General features: G+C 48.9%; 1 protein-coding gene across 1 annotated transcript in view; it reads right to left on the bottom strand.

Annotated features, from left to right (window-relative positions):
• Positions 1-22,861, bottom strand: part of DDX31 (DEAD-box helicase 31) — a 72,236-nt gene that overhangs the window by 47,298 nt on the left and 2,077 nt on the right. Inside the window, exons 2-13 of the mRNA XM_066366811.1 lie at positions 18,702-18,958; positions 18,521-18,596; positions 17,546-17,589; positions 16,331-16,401; positions 15,366-15,430; positions 8,196-8,240; positions 6,835-6,876; positions 5,409-5,473; positions 3,469-3,588; positions 3,237-3,343; positions 1,963-2,183; positions 1,157-1,336 (exon numbers count right to left, since the gene is read on the bottom strand). Of these exons, the coding sequence (XP_066222908.1) occupies positions 1,157-1,336; positions 1,963-2,183; positions 3,237-3,343; positions 3,469-3,588; positions 5,409-5,473; positions 6,835-6,876; positions 8,196-8,240; positions 15,366-15,430; positions 16,331-16,401; positions 17,546-17,589; positions 18,521-18,596; positions 18,702-18,958 (1,293 nt within the window). The remainder of the gene's footprint in view (positions 1-1,156; positions 1,337-1,962; positions 2,184-3,236; positions 3,344-3,468; positions 3,589-5,408; positions 5,474-6,834; positions 6,877-8,195; positions 8,241-15,365; positions 15,431-16,330; positions 16,402-17,545; positions 17,590-18,520; positions 18,597-18,701; positions 18,959-22,861) is intronic.

Here is a 22,861-nt window from a genome sequence, read left to right as displayed (position 1 = left end):
CAGAACTAGAACACAGCAGTCTGCCCCCCGGGGCACACAGCTAGGAACACCCTAGGCTATCATCCTCCTAGAATAAGAGTCTGAACTAACTTAACCACAGCATCTTCTTCATGAGCTATTCGAATTCCCAGATCCTTCCGAGTCCTTATGCAGCTCCTGTGACACTCTCAGACTATCCTGCAGAATGCCTCTGTTGACAATGGACCCAGAGAATGAGGAAACTAATTTTAAAAGAAAAAAAAAAAAAAAGAAACACCATAAATGGTATTGCATTATGAAATCAATAAACTCAACTGAATCAGGGATCCAGAAGGTAAAAAACCCACAAAGACTGAAAGAGTCAGAAAATTCTATAAAATCTTGTGGCAAATAAGAAGCTGTGTCCTTGAGTGACCTTGAGCAAATTCACTTTCTGAGCTTCCGTTTCCTGAATTATTAAAACAAAAAAGCAAAAACAAAAGAAGGAACTGGACCTGGTGCCCTTAAATGTCACCTGTAGCCCGAAAAGGTGACAGTTTTTAAGCTGTTCTAGTCACATCAGGCAGTACCCTGATTTCTGCCTTTCTTCCACTCTGGTGTCCATGCTGCCTGGCAGCCTGGCCTCCAGGACAAGATGGCTCCATGCTCAGGCCATCGGTCCCTCCCTGCGCAGCTTGGTGACTTCATCGCCTCTGCACTCCGCCCTCACTCCCCAAGTGCAATGAGTTAGGCAGCTAAGAACCTAAAACAAGAGAAGTGTTCAGTCTTCTTCCTGAACAAAAACGTCCTCAGCGCCGATGCTGAGCTGAGACCGAGGGCGGAGGGAGCGCTGCATCTTGTTGACAACGACAGCAGTCACACTCAGCAGTACCATATGGGAGCCACAATTTAGCTCCATTAATGCTCTTAATTTGAAGACATCAAGCCCTAATTACACGCGGGGTACTAAAAAGGCAAAACCCTTCCCTGGTGCCAGCTACTTAGTGGTGCTCTGTTGCCTTAACAGCTGGCGGAGGTAGACGCGGCCAAGCGGCCGGAGAGCTCTCAGGTGGACGAGCCTGGGTGGGGGCAGGTGGCAGGAACAATGGGCTCCGGGCGCCCCTCCCCCCCAAAGGCAGCCCCTCCGGGCCCTGCGGGAGGGCCGGGGCGCTCAGGTTGGAACCCCCGCACTGCTCACCTCCTGGTCCAAGCTGCCATGCATCCGCAGGAATCTCAGCCGTGGGCAGCCAGATGGCGATGGCCCCGCCACCTCCGCCTCCCCCGCCTCGCTCAGCAGGGTCTGCAGGAAGAGGTGGTAGTGGAACTCCACCAGCTCGCAACTTGAGAAAAAGACGATCACCTTCTGGTCCGTCTCAAACTACAGCGATACAAAGGGGAAAGACCACCATCGTTTTAGGTGACCCTCAATGAGCACCCCTCTAAAATACAGTCACGCTGGCCCTGGTTTGGAAACAAGTGACTGAGAAGTTTGAATTATATTCAGAAACAACACTAATCCTCCATGCTGCAGAATGCAGGAAAGGGGAATGCTGGCCGTAACCCTGGCCAGTCCCACCCTGAAACGGGCACGCATCAAGGGCGCTGTGCGGCACTGGGCCGCACAGGCATGGCCGGCTCAGACCCACGCATGTCCCGAAGCTTCCATCTCAAGCCCTTCCACCTATTGGGCCCCACGTAGCAGAAGTGCCACGGAAACAAGCAAATACACAGACAACAACCGGAGTCTCGCAACGCCAGCAGTGGCCCCAGCACCATCTCACACCCAACACGTCCCACCACCTGTGACGTCCCCGGCATCAGTCCCAGGACGCACACTTAAGGCAGATGGCAGGTCGAACACATGGCTATCTCTGACCTCTGAACTTCCCCACAACTGCAGGACCACCGACTGACACCCACGAAAGCCTGCCTTCACACACAACGCGGCTCGCACAGCACTGATCCCTCTCCCCTTGACCGGCCGGGGCCAGCCCCCCGTCCCACCTTGTACTTCTGCAGGATGAAGGCCGCCAGGCAGACCAGCCTCAGTTTGCTGGGGACCACTACCACGTACTGTTCAAGACCTTCGGGAATTGCAAAGCCGTCCAGCTCATCACCGGATTCTAAACCATCGGTGTCAAAGTCCGAGTCATCCGTTAGGCTTTCATCCAGGACAGAGATGCTGACTGGGTCGTGTAAACTGACATCAGCGAGCCGTGTCACAGCTTAGAAAAAGGCAAAACAGATGACAGGCACACGCCGTGGAACTGGTCACTTCTCACGCACATCCAACACACCCCACACCCAGATGTCTCGAGGCGTCCCGAAGGGCATCACCACGTGCCAGCACTGACTGCCCGACTGTCCCTCTGGTGGACCCACTGGCTTCTTCCCACTGCCTGCCCACCCGCCCACCCAGCGTTTCTATGCTCGCCCCTGTGGGAGACCACAGAAAGGGACGTGAACAGAGGCCTGGCCACCCCCCCCCAAAAAGGGCTCTGAGGTCTACTAAGCCAGGAAAACCATGACAAAAAGCTTCCGTGGATTCCTTCCTAGGCTTCAGGCCTTCCCAGGAATGTTAGGGCGTGGCGGTGCACCAAGAATTGCCAAGAGGAGGCCACGGGCGGCATTTCCCAAACTTCCCTTTGCCACGAAGCGGTTGTTAAACTCAATGCTACTGAGAAGGCACAGAACCGACTGGCCGCATGGACGGCGCCTGGTCTGGTGCACCACCACGCCACGCAACGCGGCAAGCCTGCCCGAGAGCACAGGCTCTGCCGTGCAGACAAGGCCCCTGAGGTGTGGAGCCACCTCCCCAAGCCCTCCTGTCCCAGCTATAGGACAGCTGAGACATTCCATCTCGGGAGGATGAAAAACAAAAACTAGCTTAGAGAATACATATATATTTCAGATTCCACATTCCTTTAGGACAAAGGTGGGGTGACTGCGCTAAAAACGCCCTTCGATGAGAGGTGACGTCGTCAGGACGAGAGCCCTGCTCTCAGCGGGTCACACGCACTGAAAAGCCCGCGGAAGCACAGGGGGCAGCAGTCAGCCTTCCTCTTCCTCCCTGCCCTGACACGAGCAGCAGCAGCACTGGCCTTACTGGTGGCTCAGGGTCGGGGACTGCCCTCTCCCTGTCCCCGCGCCCTGGGGGTCCCAGCAGTCTGGAATGCAGGACTCTGGAGGCCGTCTCGAGGACACCTGCCCTCCCCAATGCTGAGAGCCGCCGCTGGGCCGCCCTCTTCACCCAGAACAAAGGGCACCTGCCGGCTCACCTTCCGTGAGGGTCGCCGACAGCAGGACGTTCTGCCGTTGCTGGCACTCGGCGTTGATTGCATTGAGTATCACCGTGATCGCCTTTTCAAAACCCAGGTCCAAGATTCTGTGATTTCAAGAGAAGAAACTTCAGTCTAGGTGAAAACTGAATGGAATACCGGGGCCCCAGAGTCACAGCGAGGACAGGACCAGCCCTGTCGCCCGCCTTCCACACTCCCGGATCTGCCTCACCTGTCGGCTTCATCCAGAACCAGCCACCGGATCCGACTGAAATGGATGTTCTTTGTGGAGTTTATATGATCCACCAGGCGTCCAGGAGTGGTGATAAGGATGTTTATTCCTTTGCGGAGTCTGTTTAAAACCATAGACCATAAGGAAAACGACACTGGGGTGGGGGGCCAACCTAAAACACAGGAAGGAGGCCAAGGAGAGAGGGGCGCTCTAGCACCCATGTGCCCCAGCCTGCAACCCTGACAAACTCAAGCGGGCACAGAGACAGTTTTCCTTTCCTCTGACGTTTCTTTCCCACAGAAAAAAATTGTTAAAATCTGAAATTACATTAAACCATAAAACCTTAACGCTGAATCTTGACTATGTAATCCAATGCCTTGCACCCGGTTCAGACGCTTTCTAACACGTTCCAGACCTATGGTCCTCCAGTCTGTTCCTGAAGGTTTCTATGCCAGGGAACCCCTGACCTGACTGAGTATCCCAGAATATTTTTTCTTAGAGTCTTTGCTATAACTTCTTTACATGGAGCCTCGCTGTGCCCACAGACCAGGTAGAATAAATCTAATCTATGACCCCCCTTTAGCCACTATTTATGCCATTACTCTACAGCAACGACAGCCTCCAAGTTCTAGCGGAGCCTCCGTTCTGGCTCCCCCTGCAGTGAAGCTGCAGAACAGGCTGCAAGGAGAAAGTGAGGACGCAGACCCCAGAGGTGTCTTTGGGCGGCGGGGGCGTGGGGGGGGTCTGATGGCCTTTGCTCCTGCTATAGGAAACTGGACGGGATGGCTGGTCACTACTGAGTTAATCTTGAAAGCAGAAGCTCACTCAGGGGCCCAAAGACAGGAGCCTGGGTCCCGACCCTGGAGCACCAGCCAGTCCCGGACAGGCTACTGCCAGGCTTCTTAGTGAAAGATTTGAAACAGGAAACGTCCACCTTGTCCGGGGTCCTGCTCTTTGCTGCCCTTGTTATTTACAGCTGAAGCTAACCCGAGCTTCACTGCAGGTTTCTACTTTACTATTTAGTCCTCACACACATAGTTGGTGTCACTACTAAACATCACACCGTAATACAATTTTTTTATATTACAATAAAAAATTTTTAAAAGAATGCAGATAACTTGGAATTTCATTGTTATAATAATTCTCTGCTGATATCGATGACCAGTTCAAATATAGAATTAGGAACCAATATTTTTGGTTGTAAAATGCAAGATGCAAAGCATTGTGTAAGCTTATGATCTTATTTACATAAAAAAACACACACACACACACACACACAAAATCCCAAACTCTTAACGTATCCAAAAGGGAGTCACCAAGGGAGTGTACACTAAACAAGGACTGTGAGGACGGGGAAGATGGAGTTAAGAAGGTCATGACCAGCCTGACCAGGCGGTGGCGCAGTTGATAGAGCGTCAGACTGGGGTGCGGAGGACCCAAGTTCAAGACCCCGAGGTCGCTGGCTTGAGCGCGGGCTCATCTGGTTTGAGCAAGGCTCACCAGCTTGAGCCCAAGGTCAAGCAAGAGGTTATTTGGTCTGCTGTAGTCCCTCAGTCAAAGGCACATATGAGAAAGCAATCAATGAACAACTAAGGAGCTGCAACAAAAAATTGATGTTTCTCATCTTCCTCCCTTCCTGTCTGTCTGTCCCTCTCTCTGACTCTGTCTCGGCCAAAAAATAAAAAAAAAAAAAGATTTGTATAAAAATATTTTCTTAAAAAAAAAAAAGGTCATGACTACATCGGAAGGGAACCGCCTATAGGTTCATCAATACTCTAAAATACAGCGCTGTCTAGAGGTGACTGCTCCCTGCTGACCCACTCTGTCCTTACACATGGGACTCGGAGGCATAGTCTGAGAGGAGGTGCTCTCCAGGGTTAGAAGGACCAAGTCTTCCTGAACAGGAAGGGAGGACAGAGTGAACAAACCCTCCCTCCTACCTGGCTTTCTCTGATTTTCTCTTCTCTCCTCCCATCAGCACGCCAGGCACAATCCAGGTAAATGGCTACAGAAAGACATCAGGCCAAAATCAACGCAAAGCCCCTTTATTACAAACACAGAGACTGACTGTAAATTCCTTTTCCTCAGAGAAGTCGGGGGGGGGGGTTTCTCACTGTATGAGATGTTATTGTGCAGACACCATTCTTAGCCATCGCCACACTCAGGGTCACTATCAGCAGTAACTTGAATTAAGGCCACGTAACTGCCTGACCTGTGCTGGTGCAGGGGATAATGTGTCGACCTCCAAAGGGGAGGTCACCAATTCAAAACCCCGGGGCTTGCCTATCAGGGCACATATGAGAAGCAACTATGAGCTGATGCTTCCCGCTCCTCCCCTCCCCTTCTCTTTCTTTCCTCTCTCTAAAAAATTTCAATAAATAAGGCCACATAACTAACTTCCAACACTGATACAGAAAGGGAAGCTTTTGAAGTGATTCAAGTAGCTTCTCTGCCTTCCTCCACAGAGCCTGAATTAAACACACATTTCAGGAATTCTACTGCCCTTCTGTTGTTTATGGTTAAAATGACACCCAAGGACACCCCCCCCGTACCCCACTGGAAGACAGGCTGGATGACTCTCAGCCTGGCCTGGCATGGCTGGTGGGCGGGCGGGCAGGTCTGGCGCTGGGGCCTCCCTCTCTTTGTTCAAAAACAAACAACACTCGTGGCATTTGCTTTCCGCTCGACCACCTTATGGTCACTCTACCTGTGAATGTGGAGTTGGGGGGCTCGCTAGCACTTGCAGAAAACACTAGTAACCTTGCTAAGCTAAAAACACGCGTTCGTTTGGTTTGTATCAGTAAAAACCTACAAACGAAACTTGGGAAGAGCAGAGATGTCCAGGGAAAAAAGGAAAATGAGAAATCCTAGCTCTTCGAAAACAAAGAAAAGACTACAACAGTGGTGGTCAACCCGGTCCCTACCGCCCCCTAGTGGTAGTCAACCTGGTGCCTACCGCCCCCTAGTGGTGGTCAACCCGGTCCCTACCGCCCACTAGGGGGTGCTCCAGCTTTCATGGTGGGCGGTAGCGGAGCAATCAAAGTATAAATAAAAAGATAGATTTAACTATAGTAAGTTGTTTTCATAAAGATTTATTCTGCCAAACTTAGTGAAAAACCAACATAAATTAATTATTATTATATGCTTTAACTTGCTGTAACTCTGCTTTATAAATTTTATAAAGTTAAGTTACTTCCCTACTTTATAAATCACCATGACTGTGGAACTGGTGGGCGGTTAGAAAATGTTACTAACAGAGATACAAAAGTGGGTGGTAGGTATAAAAAGGTTGACTACCCCTGGACTACAGTGTATTTATCCTGAAAAAGAGAAAAAAGATAACACTGAACTCATGGCATGTCTTACCTTGAGCAGTTTCTGGAAAGTGTCAAAGCTTTGTAGAGCCAGCTGTAAATATTAAAAAGTTATAATGAGCAAGATTTCTTCTTCCTTTTTTGTTAAATTTAGACAGTGCAAAATGATCAGGATCCAAACTTGGACCACCTGTTAAGATTTAAGGGGAAAAAATCCCACCACAGAATCAACTCAAAAAACAGGCCTTGCTGTGACTGACGGGGAGCCCAGTCAGTCTGCGGAACGTGGGCAGACACAGGGACAGACACAGGGACTGCTTCTCGCCTGGAAACGAAGCAGTGTCCTGTGCTCCCTCTGCTGGCTTGGATTCCCAGAGTGCCGCAGAGACGTGAGCTCTCTGTGCACAAAGACGGGAGAAGGGCGAGGGTCGGCCTGCACCGGGCTCTCCTTAGACAGACGGTAGAAGATGTACGAAGGGCAAACCGGACAAGTGATGCAACAGGCTAGGCTCTGGGAACTTTTAAGGCCACATGATTGTATCCTGAGAATACACCAGGGCAGAGCCGGAGCTGACGACTGACAGCTGGCCACTCCTCAAGTTCATTCAAGGAAAGAAAAATCAACAAACCCAGTGGAAACCAAAGAAAGTGATAGTGAATGTAGGTTATAACCAGTAACAACCCCAAAGCCTCTCCACAGTCCCTCTACCCAAGCACATACCTCACACACATATGCGCGCGCGCGCCCACACACACACAATCTCCACATGGTTAGTATTCACAAAGCGTCCTCAGAAGTAGCCAGTTTGCTGCTGTAAAAAGGTACACAGCTCCGTGCCTGCTCCTTCCCAGAGCGGACGGCACTGACGGGCCCTGCAGGAGGTCAAAAGGCCAAGTGGAAACTGCAACTCCCATCACAGCCAGTTCTCCGCAGGGAAGTGAATAGCATTTGATGGAGAAAACAGCCTAATCCGGAATCGCCTCTGTGGGCAAATCAAATATACCAGACACAAGAGATGTCCACTGAGAAAGAAGAATAATACCAAGAACCTTAACTTCTAGAAATATTTTTGGCACAGTAACTTCTTTAAAAAGAAAACTCTCATTTCAGGGCTGACTGCTTTAACTGTTAATTAAGCTGAGGAAAAGGAGTACAAATATGTGACCATTTAAGTTTCTTTTAAAAGAACAGAAACTTATAGTGTAATTAGTTTTTAGATAGCAGGGAAACTTAACTTAAAATTTTCAAGAATACTTGAATATTTGGCAGGGACCAAAAAGATGGATCCTGGGCAAAGGAAAGGCACAGTGGTTTGTGCAGTAGAGAGAAAAGCGGTAAGACCACTTATGAATTCAACAGGACGTCAGTGGAAATACTTGCTCAAGACTCATCACGAGCATGAGCCTGCTTACCTCTCTCGTTGGCACAAGCACCAGAGCGTAGGGGCCATCACCGCGCTGTTGACAGAGGGAGAGAAACACCGTGAGTGAAAGTCACAGGAGTCCAGATGGCAGAAACTGAGGGTGGCCACATGCAAAGTATCAGAAACAGGTGCATTCAAGAAACGAGACAGGATGCCCCCTACCCTCAGTGTCCTGGATCACTGTCCTGGGGGTGCTGGCCCATGCAATCAGACAAGAGAACGGAATGTGTATCAATCAGGAAAGTAGGAGGTACAACTGTTGTTATTAACAGATATTTTATCCTACGAAAATATTTTTAACAATCACTTGGCCCTGGCCGGATAGCTCAGTTGATTGCAGCATCAGCCCGAAGCACAGAGGTTGCCAGTTCAATGCCCGGTCAGAGCACATACAGGAACAGAATGTTCCTGTCTGTTTCCTGCTCTCTCCCTTCCCTTCTCTAAAATCAATAAAATAAACATTTAAAAAAAATTTTTTTAAATAAAAATAAAAGAATCACTTGAATACGTTACAAAAAAGACAATTAGGTCAACTAGTTGAATACAAAATTAATATAGAAAAATCAATTGCTTTCTGAGCTGACTGTACAGGTTGGTTGGTTGGAGCATCTTCCTTAAGCACAGAGGTTGCCGGTTCAATTCCTGGTCAGGGCACCTACAGGAACAGCTCCATGTTCCTGCCTCTTTGCCTCTCACTCAAAAAAAAAAAAAAAAAAAAAAAAAAGAGCCTGACCTGTGGTGGTGCAGTGGATAAAGCGTCGACCTGGAAATGCTGAGGTCGCCGGTTCGAAACCCTGGGCTTGCCTGGTCAAGGCACATATGGGAGTTGATGCTTCCAGCTCCTCCCCCCTTCTCTCGCCTCTCTCTCTCTCTGTCTCCCTCTCCTCTCTAAAAAATGAATAATAAAAAAAAAAAAGACACTTGCTTTCTGACAGAGAAAGTAAGAAAATACAAAGGAGAAAAAAAAATCATACTTGTAATAGCAACAAAAAAGATAAAAATAATTATTAGCTCTACCTGATTTCAGGAAAAAAAATAAAAATAAGCTTGACAACGTACAAAATCTAAAAAAAAATTTCATACAAAAAATGTACAAAATCTAAAAAAGAGATGAACAAAAATCTCTATGAGAATTTTAAAACATTTCTGAGGTACATAACAAAAAACTTGAATAAATGGGAAGATATATCCTGTTCTTGGATAATATTATATATATAAGCTAATTCCCCCTAATCAACCCATAAATGTACTGCAACTTGAACAAAAACGCACAGGTGCACACATATATGCATATGCAACACAATATATAACCAGGCAAGATTTCATAGTTCACATGGAAAAATAAATGTGCAAGAACAACCAAGACATTTCTGAAAGATACCAACTGTTAACATAACTTCAATGTAATTTTAAAAACTGACCATGGTACACAGAGATTACAGTGGCAAATAAGAGTCTAGAGAAGAATCAAATACACAGAGAAACACAGGAAATAAGATAAAGGCATTTACAGCAGGGAAAAATGGAGAATTCAAAGGTCATTTTAGAATAAACTGTTAGAAAAAACATTAAGTTGATATTAAATTGGCTTTTTCATAGATAACATAAGACTCAGAAATTTTAATACATAAATATTTAAAATTTCAGAATGAAAAAAATAATACCCAAACAAAATCAAGAGTTAAATGACAACATGGGAAAAAATATGCCACACATAAGAGAAAGGGCCAATTTCCCTACCTTATAAGGATGGTCTATAACTCAACTGAAAATAAAAATAAAAAAGACCAACAATTCAAACAGAAAAAGGAAGAGGACATAAGCAGGAATTTATGGAAATAAGAATTCAAAATATAGCTTTAACAAATGAAAAGATGTTTAACTTTACAAAGAGAAATTCAAACAAATTATAATATAGTATCTTTCACACGTCAAATGAGCAAAATTAAGCAGCTGACAGTGTTGATAAGGACAGAGGCAAACAGCTACTCTTATGCACTGTTGTTGAGACCGCAAATTGGTATAACACCTTTAAAGGTCAATTTTGACATTATCAAATAAAAATGCAAATTCCACTTATAGGAATTTCTCTAAAAGATATACTTGTACACGTGCATAAAGAAGTTGCATTTTCCAGCATGTAGACTATTCATAATAGCTCTTTTTGTAGCAGAATATTGAAAATGCAAATCCCACCAACAGGAGAATGATTCAATTTACCGTACAGAGGTGCAGAGGAATACTGGGCAGCCCTGGACAAACGAGGAGTCGCCACGGTGCAAACAAACAAAACTTCAATCAAAGGGACGAGAGGATCTAAACGTATTCATATTTCCTTTTATATGTGAAGAATACACCGGGGAGGACACACAAGAGACAGGTGACAAGGACCACTGCGTCCTGACAGAACCACCCCACCTGGGGAAGGTGGAGGAGTAGAATGCCTTGCTTTCCCTACACACATTGCTGGTACTGTTTACGCTTATTCACCATGCGCAGCATATCTAAAACCAGCAGCAGCAGTAACAGTAATAGAAGAAAAGAAAGCCATCTGACGACAGCGCGGCACTCATGGCGCCCTGCCTCCACCCCCACCCCCTACCCCACTGCTCGCAGCCCGCGACTGAATCCACAGTTAGTGCAGACGCTCAGTGCAGAGTCAGCAGCAGATTTCATCACACGTATGATGTTCATGTTTTGCATAGGAGACATTTACCCACGAGGAGAAAGGATTGGGAATTCAAACTAGAGCTGTCTGTACTCAACATCAACTTGGCGCACCTGCACGGGAGGCCGGCGAGGAACAGTAAACATGTTAGTACAGCGGTACCCGTGTGCCAGTGTGACGTTAGGAGATTCTGACATTTCAAAAGGTGTTACTACACAGACACGAAGAAAGGAAAATCAATTCCTCGCAGGGCAGAAGTGAGGGAAGAGGATGGGTGTGATGCTAAAAAACCATCAGAGCTGAAAGGAATGGAGAGGAGAGCCCAGCGGCATGGCCGTCCCCGGTCCATCCCCACAGTAATTTAAGACTCTGCTGGGTGCCCTGAATTTGCTGCTCCCTCCACATGTGTGTTGTCACAGGTCAATCATTTTACAATGAACTCCAAGGGTCTGTACTGACTACTACTGTACTTGAAAGAAGTGCATTAAGTTTGGACTTGGAAAACTCGACAGAATATTTCAGCCTTGCATAGGATGAGCTTTATTGAGATTCAAAGATATTTGAGCCAGTAAAGGCAACTATCTGGCTTGTTAATGGTTCTGAATATCAACGAATTAAGTCACTACCCTTCAAACAGGCCACAGGAGCGTGTTGAGAGGACAGGACACAAAGAGCAGGCTGTCACCTGGCGCTAGACACCCTTCGCAACCCTTCTCAACCCTTCCCATTCGCCATGCTGGCTTGCTCCTCCCCCCAGGAGAAAGGCACTGTAGTTGCGCCATGCCACGGGTGAAGTGAGGCAGAGAGGGGTGAAATGGTTTGCTTAGTCACACTCTGAGCCAGGGCTGGAGCAGAGCCGCCTACCACATGGGCTCCGTGGGGCGTGGAAGCTAACCTCTTCTGTCCCCAGGTCATGGAAGGAGACAGGACAGGTGGGCTAGGACTGCAGGATGAAAGCTAGCTCCAATATATCCCAGCTCTCCAACTTGATCTAAAACCTTCTACTTAATCTGTTTCTCCTTCTCTGTGTTCCAAGTATCATGCTAAGGAAGCCCTCTGCTGAATGAATTCTCACTGTGCGTGCCCCCGGGAAGAAAGCCAGTCACCCGTAGGAAATCAACTTCTCACTGACCCACTTCAGAGAAAACACCATGAATGGTTTGATAAGTATCTTTCTTCTCTCTTATGTATATACACACGTATTATCATCGTCAACGAAACTGGACTCAAACTGTATACATGCTGGTCTGTAATCTGCCTTTTTTCAGTTAATTTGGCAAGAATACAAGTTCATAAATAACAATAGAAAAAACATCACTTTTAACAACTCTAGGTTTCATCACTTGGATGATTGTGTAGAATTTGTTTTACTACTTTAAAATTATTTCCATAAAATTTAAACTTATTCATTTTAAAAATTGCATGAACAGTACAAAGAACTCCCAATAGCACAAAGAATTCCCTTAAACCCTTCTCCTTGCTTCCTTATGTGGTATCGATTCTCAAAATCACAGCACAGCCTGACCAGGCGGTGGCGCAGTGGATAGAGCGTTAGACTGGGATGCGGAGGTCGCCAGCTTGAGCACGGGCTCATCTGGTTTGAGCAAGGCTCACCAGCTTGAACCCAAGGTCGCTGGCTTGAGCAAAGGGTCACTCGGTATGCTGTAGGCCCACGGTCAAGGCACATATAAGAAAGCAATCAATGAACTAAGGTGTCACAACGAAAAACTGACGATTGATGCTTCTCATCTTTCTCCGTTCCTGTCTGTCCCTATCTATCCCTCTCTCCGACTCTCTCCTCTGTTAAGAAAAAAAAAAAATCACAGTACAGTGATCAGAACCAGGAAATTAACATTGATTAACCCTTTGAGTAGTACAAACATTCATGTATGTCCTCGTGCCTCCTGACCACCCAGAGTATGATTTATTTTAAAATGTGGCCTGACCTGTGGTGGCGCAGTGGATAAAGCGTCGACCTGGAAATGCCGGTTCGAAACCCTGGGCTTGCCTGGTCAAGGCACATATGGGAGTTGATGCTTCCTGCTCCTCCCCCCCTTCTCTCTCTCTGTCTCTCTCTCCTCTCTCTCCCTCCCGCTCTCTCTCCTCTCTAAAAATGAATAAAAAATAAAATTTAAAAAAGTGTAAGACATTAAAAAAAGGCAAATGTTCTTGTTTCCATAAATTAGTTACCAAACATGAATTTAAGTTAATAAAACTGGAAATAGAACTAATTTCATTTTTTTTTTTTTTTTTTTTTTTATAATTTTTATTTACTTATTTATTTTTTACAGAGACAGAGAGTGAGTCAGAGAGAGGGATATCAATCATCAGTTTTTCATTGCACGTTGCAACACCTTAGTTGTTCATCGATTGCTCTCCCATACGTGCCTTGACCGCGGGCCTTCAGCAGACTGAGTAACCCCTTGCTGGAGCCAGTGACCTTGGGCTCAAGCTGGTGGGCTTTTCCTCAAACCAGATGAGCCCGCACTCAAGCTGGAGACCTCGGGGTCTCGAACCTGGGTCCTCCACATCCCAGTCCGACGCTCTATCCACTGCGCCACCGCCTGGTCAGGCTAATTTCATTTTTTGAAAAAAAAAAAAAAAAACCCAAAAAAACAAACTCACTCCCGGGGTTCAGCAAACATGAAAAAACCTCACTACTCAAAGGGTTAAACACTTACTTAATCTACAGACCTCTATCAAACCCCATTAACTGACTTAGCTACCACCCTCTCCCAGCGAGGACCCGACTCGGGACCACAGGCGGCACTGGGCTGTCACGTCTCCCTTGTCCCCTCGTCGTGGTAGCTCCTTGGCGTTTGTCTTGTGTTAACTGGCCAGCTGCTTTGTAGAATGCGTCTCATTTTTGGTTTGTCTGATGTGTACTTATGATTAAATTCGGGTTATGCATTTTTGGCAAGGAAACCACAGAAGTGGAGATGCGTCCTCATGAAACTTGCAGGGGCACATGAGGCCCCATGAGGTCCACCCACCTCGGCGTGGGGAGGCCAGCTCTGATCACTGGGTTAGGAGGCGACAGCCAGGCTTCCTGTGGAAAGGGGACCGCTTTCCTTTTGTGACTGAGGACCTCGCAGGGAGATACTTGAAACCATGTGAACTGCCACCTCGCCACACTCCCCACTCACGCCAGCAGCGTGATGAGCCCTGCCCAAACGCTCCCGTGGCATCTGCCAAGGCCGATGCTACTTCCACCCCTGTTCTCCACTGATTCTCTGGGGCTCCACTTGCAGAGGGCTTTCCCTCCACCATTCACTCACTCAGTCATGTCTTTATATCAGTTTGAACTCAGGGGTATTTGTTTCAGTTTATGGGCTACAATCTAACACGATCATTATTTGTTTTGGCACTCAAATCCCAGGCAGGCTCGATGCATGTCTAATTCTGCACAACCGAATTGCTTGTGAACCACCTCACTTCCCATTTCTGACCGCCCCACTTCCTCCAGACCAGCCAGGCTGTGCCTGTGGGATGCCTGGCCGGGCTTAGATGACGTCCGCGCCTCAGGAACGCAGGGGCGAGCTGGCCTCCCAGGGAACACAAAGAAGCCAGCTGGGGCCCAGGCACTAACTCAATGTGTTTCACAACTAACAGTAAGTTCCAGAAAAGGCTTGATACCAGGGGCTTAATGGTCAAACTCACTAACTGGGCTCTTATCTGCACATCTACTACTCGTGACAAACCACATTTAAAATACGTCCACCTCTCTCAGAACTTGGTCTCCGGAGCCCCAGAGTTGACGTGGGAACCCAGTCCCCGGTTACTCGCCATGCGGTCTTGACAAGTTATTCAACTTTCCCAAACCTCCATGTTTCATGTTCACTCAGGCTCACAGTAACACCAGCAACTCAGTGGGGCCGGGGCAGTTACAGGTTCAGAAGACTGGCCCTGACCAGTGGTAAGCGTCAGCCTGGCGTGTGGAAGTCCCGGGTTTGATTCCCGGTCAGGACACACAGGAGAAGAGACCATCTGCTTCTACCCGCCCCCCTTCTCTCCCTCTTCCCCTCCCACAGCCAGTGGCTCAAGCACGGCCCCCGGCACTGAGGATGGCTCAACTGGTCTGAGGGAGTCAGCCTCGGGTGCTAAAATAGCTCAGTACTTGAGCATCGGTCCCAGACGAGGATTGCCGGGCAGATCCTGGTCAGGGTGCATGTGGGAGTCTATCTCCTCTCCTCCCACCTAAAAAAAAAAAGATTCAGACAACCACACAGGCAAGCATCCAGAACAACGTCTGACATTCAAGGGCATCTAATGACCGGTCCCCGTCAGACCCACAGTGACAACGGTGGAACACACTCCTTCTGCTGCTCTCCGGGAACAGTCTCTGAGGAAACACACATGTGTGGTGAACGAACTCAAGGTGAGGAGACAGTGCTAAGTGAAAACAGGCCCTCTGGTCCCAGTGCTACACTGTGCTTCACTGGATGGTTTCTTATGCATGCGAACAACAGCGGACAAACAGCTGACACTCACCTGTATTTTTGTTTTCATTGCTTGAAGGGACTGGACCACAGGGATGCAATAGGCAAGAGTTTTACCTTTTAAAAAAGTATGAAAGCGGTTAAAACCAAAGCCCCTGAGGGTGACAGCCCTGCTCCCACAGGCAGCACAAAATGCAGGGAAAGCATGTCCCACATCCAAGACAGCTGGACGAGCTCACCTGCCTGCCACACTCCTCTGCCACACTCAGGCCTATTTTCACAAAACCAGCAGCCCCACCCCTTTCTCCCCCAACCCGGCACAGGGGTCCACTTCCTGGAATACACAAAAGCTCGATCCGAGGCCTGTCTGCAGCTCAACCCTCCTTTGAAGTAGTCCGAACCTCCCTAACGGGCTTCGTGGTCAAGTGACCGTCCTTGGGGTGCTGACCTGGGGAGGGCAACCTGAAGCCCAGCCCAGCCGCCAAAGACCAAGGAGGACCCGGGTGACAATAACACAGGCTCCCCCGCCAGAATGGTGGCCGAGGCGGGGAGCGTGGAACACAGCTGGGCAGTCATAAAGGGCACAGGGGGTCAGAGAGCATGTCCAGGCTGTTTTGGAACACGCAGAAGCAGCGTTCCGCTCTGATCAAATGCCTCGCATCAAGCAGTGTGTGCCCGTGTCAGAGCTGTTTCAGCACCAGAGGAGAACTTCCATCGCCCAGCGGGGCAGGACGGCAGCTCTGGCCACAGACGGTGGGACATGGCTCAGCCTGAGACAGGCTCCGCAGAATGCGAGCAGAACCTGTCGCTTCCCGAAGCTCCGGCTCGGGGCTCCACCTGCCGCCCCCTCTGCACTCTGTCCACCGATTCAGGGCTCTGCTCACCAGCTGGCACGGCCTCTCCTCCCCCCTAGAAACAAAGCGGGCACTGCCCCAGACAGTCCCTTGCAACACAGCCTACTATGTGACCGTGGCCTGGACACCATGGGAAGAGGGCAGGGGCGAGACGATGACTGACCTGAACCCGTCTGGGATCGCACGAGAGCATCTCGGCCTTCCAGCAGCACTGGAATGCTCTGCTTCTGCACGCTTTGGCCGCACAAAAGAAAGAGCACAAGGTTACCCGTAACATAGGACCCACTCACATTTACAGGCAGACGCGGATATACAAGATGCAACTGCCCCATGCTCTGGCTATCGACCGCCCTCTTAGAAGTTACCGAAACGCTCAAGTGACGGTGCTGAGAAACTTGTGTTAAACATAAGAATAAAGCCTCAGTTAAAGTGCTGGAACTGGCCCTGGCCGGTTGGCTCAGTGGTAGAGCATCGGCCTGGTGTGTAGAAGTCCCGGGTTCGATTCCTGGCCAGGGCACACAGGAGAAGCGCCCATTTGCTTCTCCACCCCCCCCCTCCTTCCTCTCTGTCTCTCTCTTCCCCTCCCGCAGCCAAGGCTCCATTGGAGCAAAGATGGCCCGGGCGCTGGGGATGGCTCCTTGGCCTCTGCCCCAGGCGCTAGAGTGGCTCTGGTCAGAGCACAGCGACGCCCCAGAGGGACAGAGCATCGCCCCCTGGCGGGCAGTGTTGCCCCCTGGTGGGCGTGCTGGGTGGATCCCGGTTGGGCGCATGCGGGAGTCTGTCTGACTGTCTCTCCCGGTTTCTAGCTTCAGAAAAATACAAAAAAAAAAAAAAAAAGTGCTGGAACTGAGCTGGAAATGTTGAGGCAAGCCAGAGACTGGCCATTTCATCATACTAACTAAAAAAATAAATGAGACAGGCATGCTGACAACCTGGAGCTGTTGCAAAAGCATGTGGCAAGCTCTCGTCTTCTCCAAGAGGGACAAATGAAATGCAGCAAAGCTTTAGGGGAGATTCCCATGCAGAAGAGAAGGGAGCTGCGAGCTCCCAGACAGCCAGGAACGACTAGGAAACTGCATGATGAGTCTGTTTTTAACAAGTTATTTTCAGGGAAGCAGGAACTACACAAGAGCTTATGCAGACTGACTTCTGGACCAGAGCCCTCTTATAGCCTAGAGCTGAGGGCAGCATGGGCTGGGGACCCAGCTTCTCCATCTGACAGGTGGGGGACCCAGTGGCTAAGGGACATGTCCAGAATAACCAGGCACTGCTCTCTATCACTCCACAAAACTGGCTCAGTCCTCCACAGAAAAGGAGAGTTCATACAATTTTACCCACTTAAGTCCTAAGAAAATCAGGACTGGCCTGGAACTCTCACCTGGTCATATTAAACATGTTTAAGACCGTATTTAAGGTGGAAATCTGAAAGAGACAAAAAGTAAATATTATTCTTTATCAAATTTTTGGCATAAATATATTTAATGCAAATAAGATAAACAAAAAAACCCCCACAAAACAAAACCCATGGGGATGACAGTGAGCACCACGATCACATCGAGCTCTCCAACCCAGAGTTCTCAGCTGGGGCGGTTCTGCTGCAGCGTCTGAAGAAGAAGAAGCCTTCGCTCCTCAGAACTACTTACTGCGGGGAGAACGCTGCCGGCACCAAGCGAGCAGGGGCTTGGGACGCCGCTACACACCGCACAGCGAGTTCTCACCCCAAAACGGCCACAGCACCCAGGCTGAGCCAGCAGACAGCTTACCGACCTCACCGTGAAGGAGGAGACCGGCCACACCACATGAGCAGGGCAAACCCCTAGCGGTTAGTGCAGTTTTCTCTCCTCACTTGTAAATAGGCACGGAAAACTCATTCATGTTTAAAGAAAACAAGTGTTCATTTGTTTGTGGAAAGTGCATGTTAAAACAGTCTCTTCTCCCTTCGATCCTTTCTTATTACTGGCATCTCTTAACAGGAAGATGCAGCTGAGCTCCCTCTTACAGTCCCTGTGACATCTGCCACCCAGAACAGCCTCAATGTCACATCTACCCAGTGACAAAGAGGCTGACTGAAAGCCTGAGAGTAGATCCCAGTCCTAAGTTGAATGAAGTGAAAAAAGGTCTTTTCAAAAGGGGGTGGGTGGGGGGGTGAGGACACAGCAAACAGCAATGTAAGCTCATGTGAGCTGTCCAATCCTAGAACGTCTTATCAATCTGAGCTCATTCAGGTAACGTGAGCAAAAATAGCCATGCTTTGATTTTCCTTCCTAGAACTGTCATTTCAGACATTCTGAATGAACCAGCACACCAGAGCCATCAAGCACACGAACCACACGAACCACAGAGAGGTGCTCACCAAGTGCGGGTGGAGGTCCAGCTCATGAAAAGCATCCGACGAAAACACTTTTTCTTGCACCTGCTTGACCACAGGTCTGCAAACAATGAACAAAAGCCGCCATCAGTGCCAACAAACATAGCAACAGGCAGAGTACACTTAGCTCGTTTTATTCCTGAGGTGCGCCGGCACCTGGACATACCTGTGGAGTTCTGGGATTTCAGGGTTGTTTTTAAACAACGACGAGGTCTTAACACACAGCTTCTGCTCTTGGTTTCGAACACTTGCACCGGCCGAAGACTTCTTTGGCGAAAACACCTTCCGTGCCTTCCCCTTGAAAGTCCTCTGCGTTTCCTTCGCTGTGGTTTTCTTGGCTGGGAGAGAGGATGTCTTGCCCCTCCGCTTCGCTAGGGGAGCTTCTCTGGATGCTTGGCTCTTCCTTTTGGTGGCCCGTGCTTGCTGCGTTGTTCCCCAAAGGAGAGAAGGAGAGAGCAGCAAGAGATGCATCAGCCCATGAAGACAGGCCTCCTAGTGCAGCCCACCCGCCCGCCCACCCGCCCGCCCGCCCGCCCGGGGAACTGCCTCTCCCCACAGAGATCATTACGCCCCATTTGTCAAGCAACAGTTTAGGGTCTGCAACCAGACTCTCTCCTCCAAAAGCCAGGAAACAGCAAGCCCACAAACGCTCAGTGCACTCCTCTATTAGACCAGAGGTTTCTACCCAGCGGCCGTGGCCCAGGGCTACTCTGCCAGGAATCTCATGCGGTGAGACACCCGGGTGGTGGACTCTCTAGCAGATGGGCATGAAATTTCTGATAATCCGGCCACAGTCTGTGGTCCAGCAGTTGAAAACCACTGCACCAGACCCCCCCCCCCCATCCATCTTAACCATCAACTCAACCAAGATGAGGGTAAGGATCAGGAAGGGAGAAACATTTTGGGGGCTGAATATTAACAAACGAGTTTGTTTTAAGAGATGAGAGACCCTCCCCCCCAAGCATGCATGCTAAGTCAGTCCCTATCACTAGTAATCCCCTGACGTGAGAAGGATGGCGGGGGAGAGGAATGAATCTTTTCTCTCTAACAAAGGGACCGGAAGCCTCCATCACTGCTTCACCCGAGTGCTTGGGTCCCTCTCTCCTCAAGCTTTCCCCCAGAGTCACATGGCCTGGAGACAATTCCCACCCGCTGTCTTCATTCCAAGTGAGACCCCTGCTCCATCCATCACTCCCACCGCAATTACTTCTAACTCTCCCCACCTGACCGCCGACTACAGGCTGCAGCATCGCGTCTTTTCCTGCCTGTTGCTTCTATTTCCATAACACCAATGTGGTTAAGCACACACTGTCCAAACTCCCCCTAGGACAAGAAACAGCCAATTCCTCTATTTTCTTTGGCTTTCCCTTCCCATTTACACAGGAAAACAAAAACATCCTGTGAGTAGGCGGCCCTGTTAATCTGGAGCTCTGGTCTCTCTGGGAACTTATTCTCCTCTTGGCTCCAAGGGACGGCTTTCGCTTTCACATCAGCTTGGTTCAGCCCTGACAGTGGCTCCGACCAACCTGCCAGAAACAATAGTTCTTTGTTCCTGGAAACCATTCGGTCTTCTGTATCTCAGTAAATCAATAAATACAACGTCTAATGTTTAATGTTAATCACATGGACTGACCTATTCCACTTTACAAATTTACTAAGTCTCAAGTTCAGGAGTTTTCAGATTGAAGAAAGAGAGGAGGTTAAATTTCAGGCCCGCTGAATCATTCGCATGGCGGAATGAAATGTGCAGATTCTACCTGAGTCGTGGAACCCCAGGCCCTCAGAGCATAAAAACGGCGGAAAAGGCCACTCCCACCACGCAGACTTCCTACTCCAGGCTCCCTGACAGGTGGCCTTGCTGTGGCACCTACACAGCTCCCCTTACTGTTCCCCACCACTCAAGGAAGACAGCGTTCCGCAGCTTCGTTCCGCAGCTTCGGAAGCTGTTTCTGACATCCAGGCAGGACCTGCCTCCTTGAACACCTACCTATGAGTCTGAAGTTTGCTTTCCGCAACACAGTAGCAGCTTACTTCCTCTGTACCTACTGCTCCTTCATACATCCCAAAACCTCCTTCCTCGCCTTCCATTTTAACTGTTTCAAACAGGACACAAACTTTAGACCCCTTCTCATCTAGCTCAACCTTTATTTCCATGTCAACTTCTCTCCAAAATCAAGTACAGTATTCAGAATTAGGCAGATTATTAGACAAGCTTTCGTGGCGCTTAAACTGAAAGTGATCATCTGTCATTTGACCTACAGAGCTCTCTAGAATTGGGCTCTGCCCATCCCACCAGTCTCAGCTGTAGCTTCTGCTGTCCTGGTCATCCTTCATTCCTAAGCATGTACTATGTTCCTTCCCTCCTCAGGGCCTTTGCATCTGCCATTCCCACACCCACGCCTCCAACCCGCCATTTGGCTGGCTAATTCATACTCATCCTTCAGAACCAGGCTTACTGGATCCTCAGAAAACCTTTCCTGACCTCCTCTCTGCACCCGCTCATCCCCTACATTGGCCTGTGTCTGGCACAAAGTAAGTGCTCAATAAATACTTGTCAGATTAAAAAAAAATACTTGTCAGATAAGATTACACAAAATGGAATTATGCCTTTCCACTCTTGACACTCTTCCAGCATTTGTTAGCTTCCTCCATCCACAATACATTAGTTTGAAAAACTGACCACTTGGCCCTGGCCAGTTGGCTCAGTGGTAGAGTGTCGATCCGGTGTATGGAAGTCCCGGGTTCGAGTACTGGTCAGGGCACACAGAAGCAGTGCCCATCTGCTTCTCCCCCTCCTTCCTCTCCTGAAGCCACAGCTCGATTGATTCCAGAGCGATCGCCTCAGACACTGAGGATGGGTCTTGGAAACTCAGCTTCTAAAAATACTGTAGCTCAGTTGTGATGGGCAGAGCACCCGCCCCAGGAGGGGTTGCCGAGGGGTTGCCGTGTGGATCCTGGTCAGGCATGCGGGAGTCTATCTCCCCTCCTCTCATTAAAAAAAAAAAAAAAAAAAAATGTGTATAACTGACCACTTAGCAGCTATCAAGTAGCATGGTTCTGAAGACACAGAGTTGGGAGGTTGGCCAAACTTTAAGGAAGTCAAACTTGTGGAAGAAACAAAAGTGTAAAACCTGAAACCCAGAGCTTTCTGTACAAGAGAAAAGGTATGTACTCAGGGCTACCAGAGCAGAAAATAAAGACTGCCATGGCAAGGGACAGGAATGCTTCAAGAAGTAGCACTTACGCAGGGAGGAGCAAGGGCTATCTAGATCTACTAAAAATCACCTGCACAACATCTGAATCTCCGTTCCTATCCCTGTAAAATGAGGGGTTGTGGCAGATGACCTCCGGGGCCCATCTAGCCCTAAAAGTCTAGACACTCTGTCTTTGACATTAATAAACACACTGAGTGATCATTACACAAGCACTGACGTGAATGATCTCATTTATCAATACAGGCACTGGTACCATCTCATTTAAGATGCGAACACTGAGGAGAGAGGGGGTGAGCTGTCCCAGGACCACCAAGGGACCCACGCTTTGCCCAGCCACTGACCTCACAGCCCAGGTTCCCGACACTACTACTATAACATCATTTTTTTTCTTTTTTTTGAAGCTGGAAACGGGGACAGACAGTCAGACAGACTCCCGCATGCGCCCAACCGGGATCCACCCAGCACGCCCATCACGGGCGACGCTCTGCCCACCAGGGGGCAATGCTCTGCCCCTCCGGGGTGTCGCTCTGCCGAGACCAGAGCCACTCTAGCGCCTGGGGCAGAGGCCAAGGAGCCATCCCAGCGCCCGGGCCATCTTTGCTCCAATGGAGCCTTGGCTGCGGGAGGGGAAGAGAGAGACAGAGAGGAAGGAGGGGGTGGGGGGTGGAGAAGCAAATGGGCGCTTCTCCTATGTGCCCTGGCCGGGAATCGAACCTGGGTCCCCGGCACGCCAGGCCGACGCTCTACCGCTGAGCCAACCGGCCAGGGCTATAACATCATTTATTAATCGTATTGTTTGGTTAGAAAACATTGTGAATAGTTTGCTCCCTATTTTGTTTTGTTTTCTCAATGGACATACACCAAAATATTAACCAGAGTTATGGGTGGATTTTGTCTGGCTTTAAATCTACTTCCCAAATTTTCTACAATAAATTTGTATTAATAATCAGAAAAAGTTTAGGAAGAAAATATAGTGCACAGTGTTAGATGTAGCATCACTTAAACTGTCAAAGTCTTTCCAAATCCAGGGCCTGACCAGGCGGTGGTGTAGTGGATAGAGCGTCGGACTGGGATATGGAGGACCCAGGTTCGAGACCCCGAGGTCGCCAGC

This window comes from Saccopteryx leptura, chromosome 2 (assembly GCF_036850995.1).
Source record: "Saccopteryx leptura isolate mSacLep1 chromosome 2, mSacLep1_pri_phased_curated, whole genome shotgun sequence".
Lineage (NCBI taxonomy): Eukaryota > Metazoa > Chordata > Mammalia > Chiroptera > Emballonuridae > Saccopteryx > Saccopteryx leptura.
The sequence above is the reverse complement of the archived record's forward strand: the minus strand, read 5'-3'. Positions and strand labels throughout refer to the sequence as shown.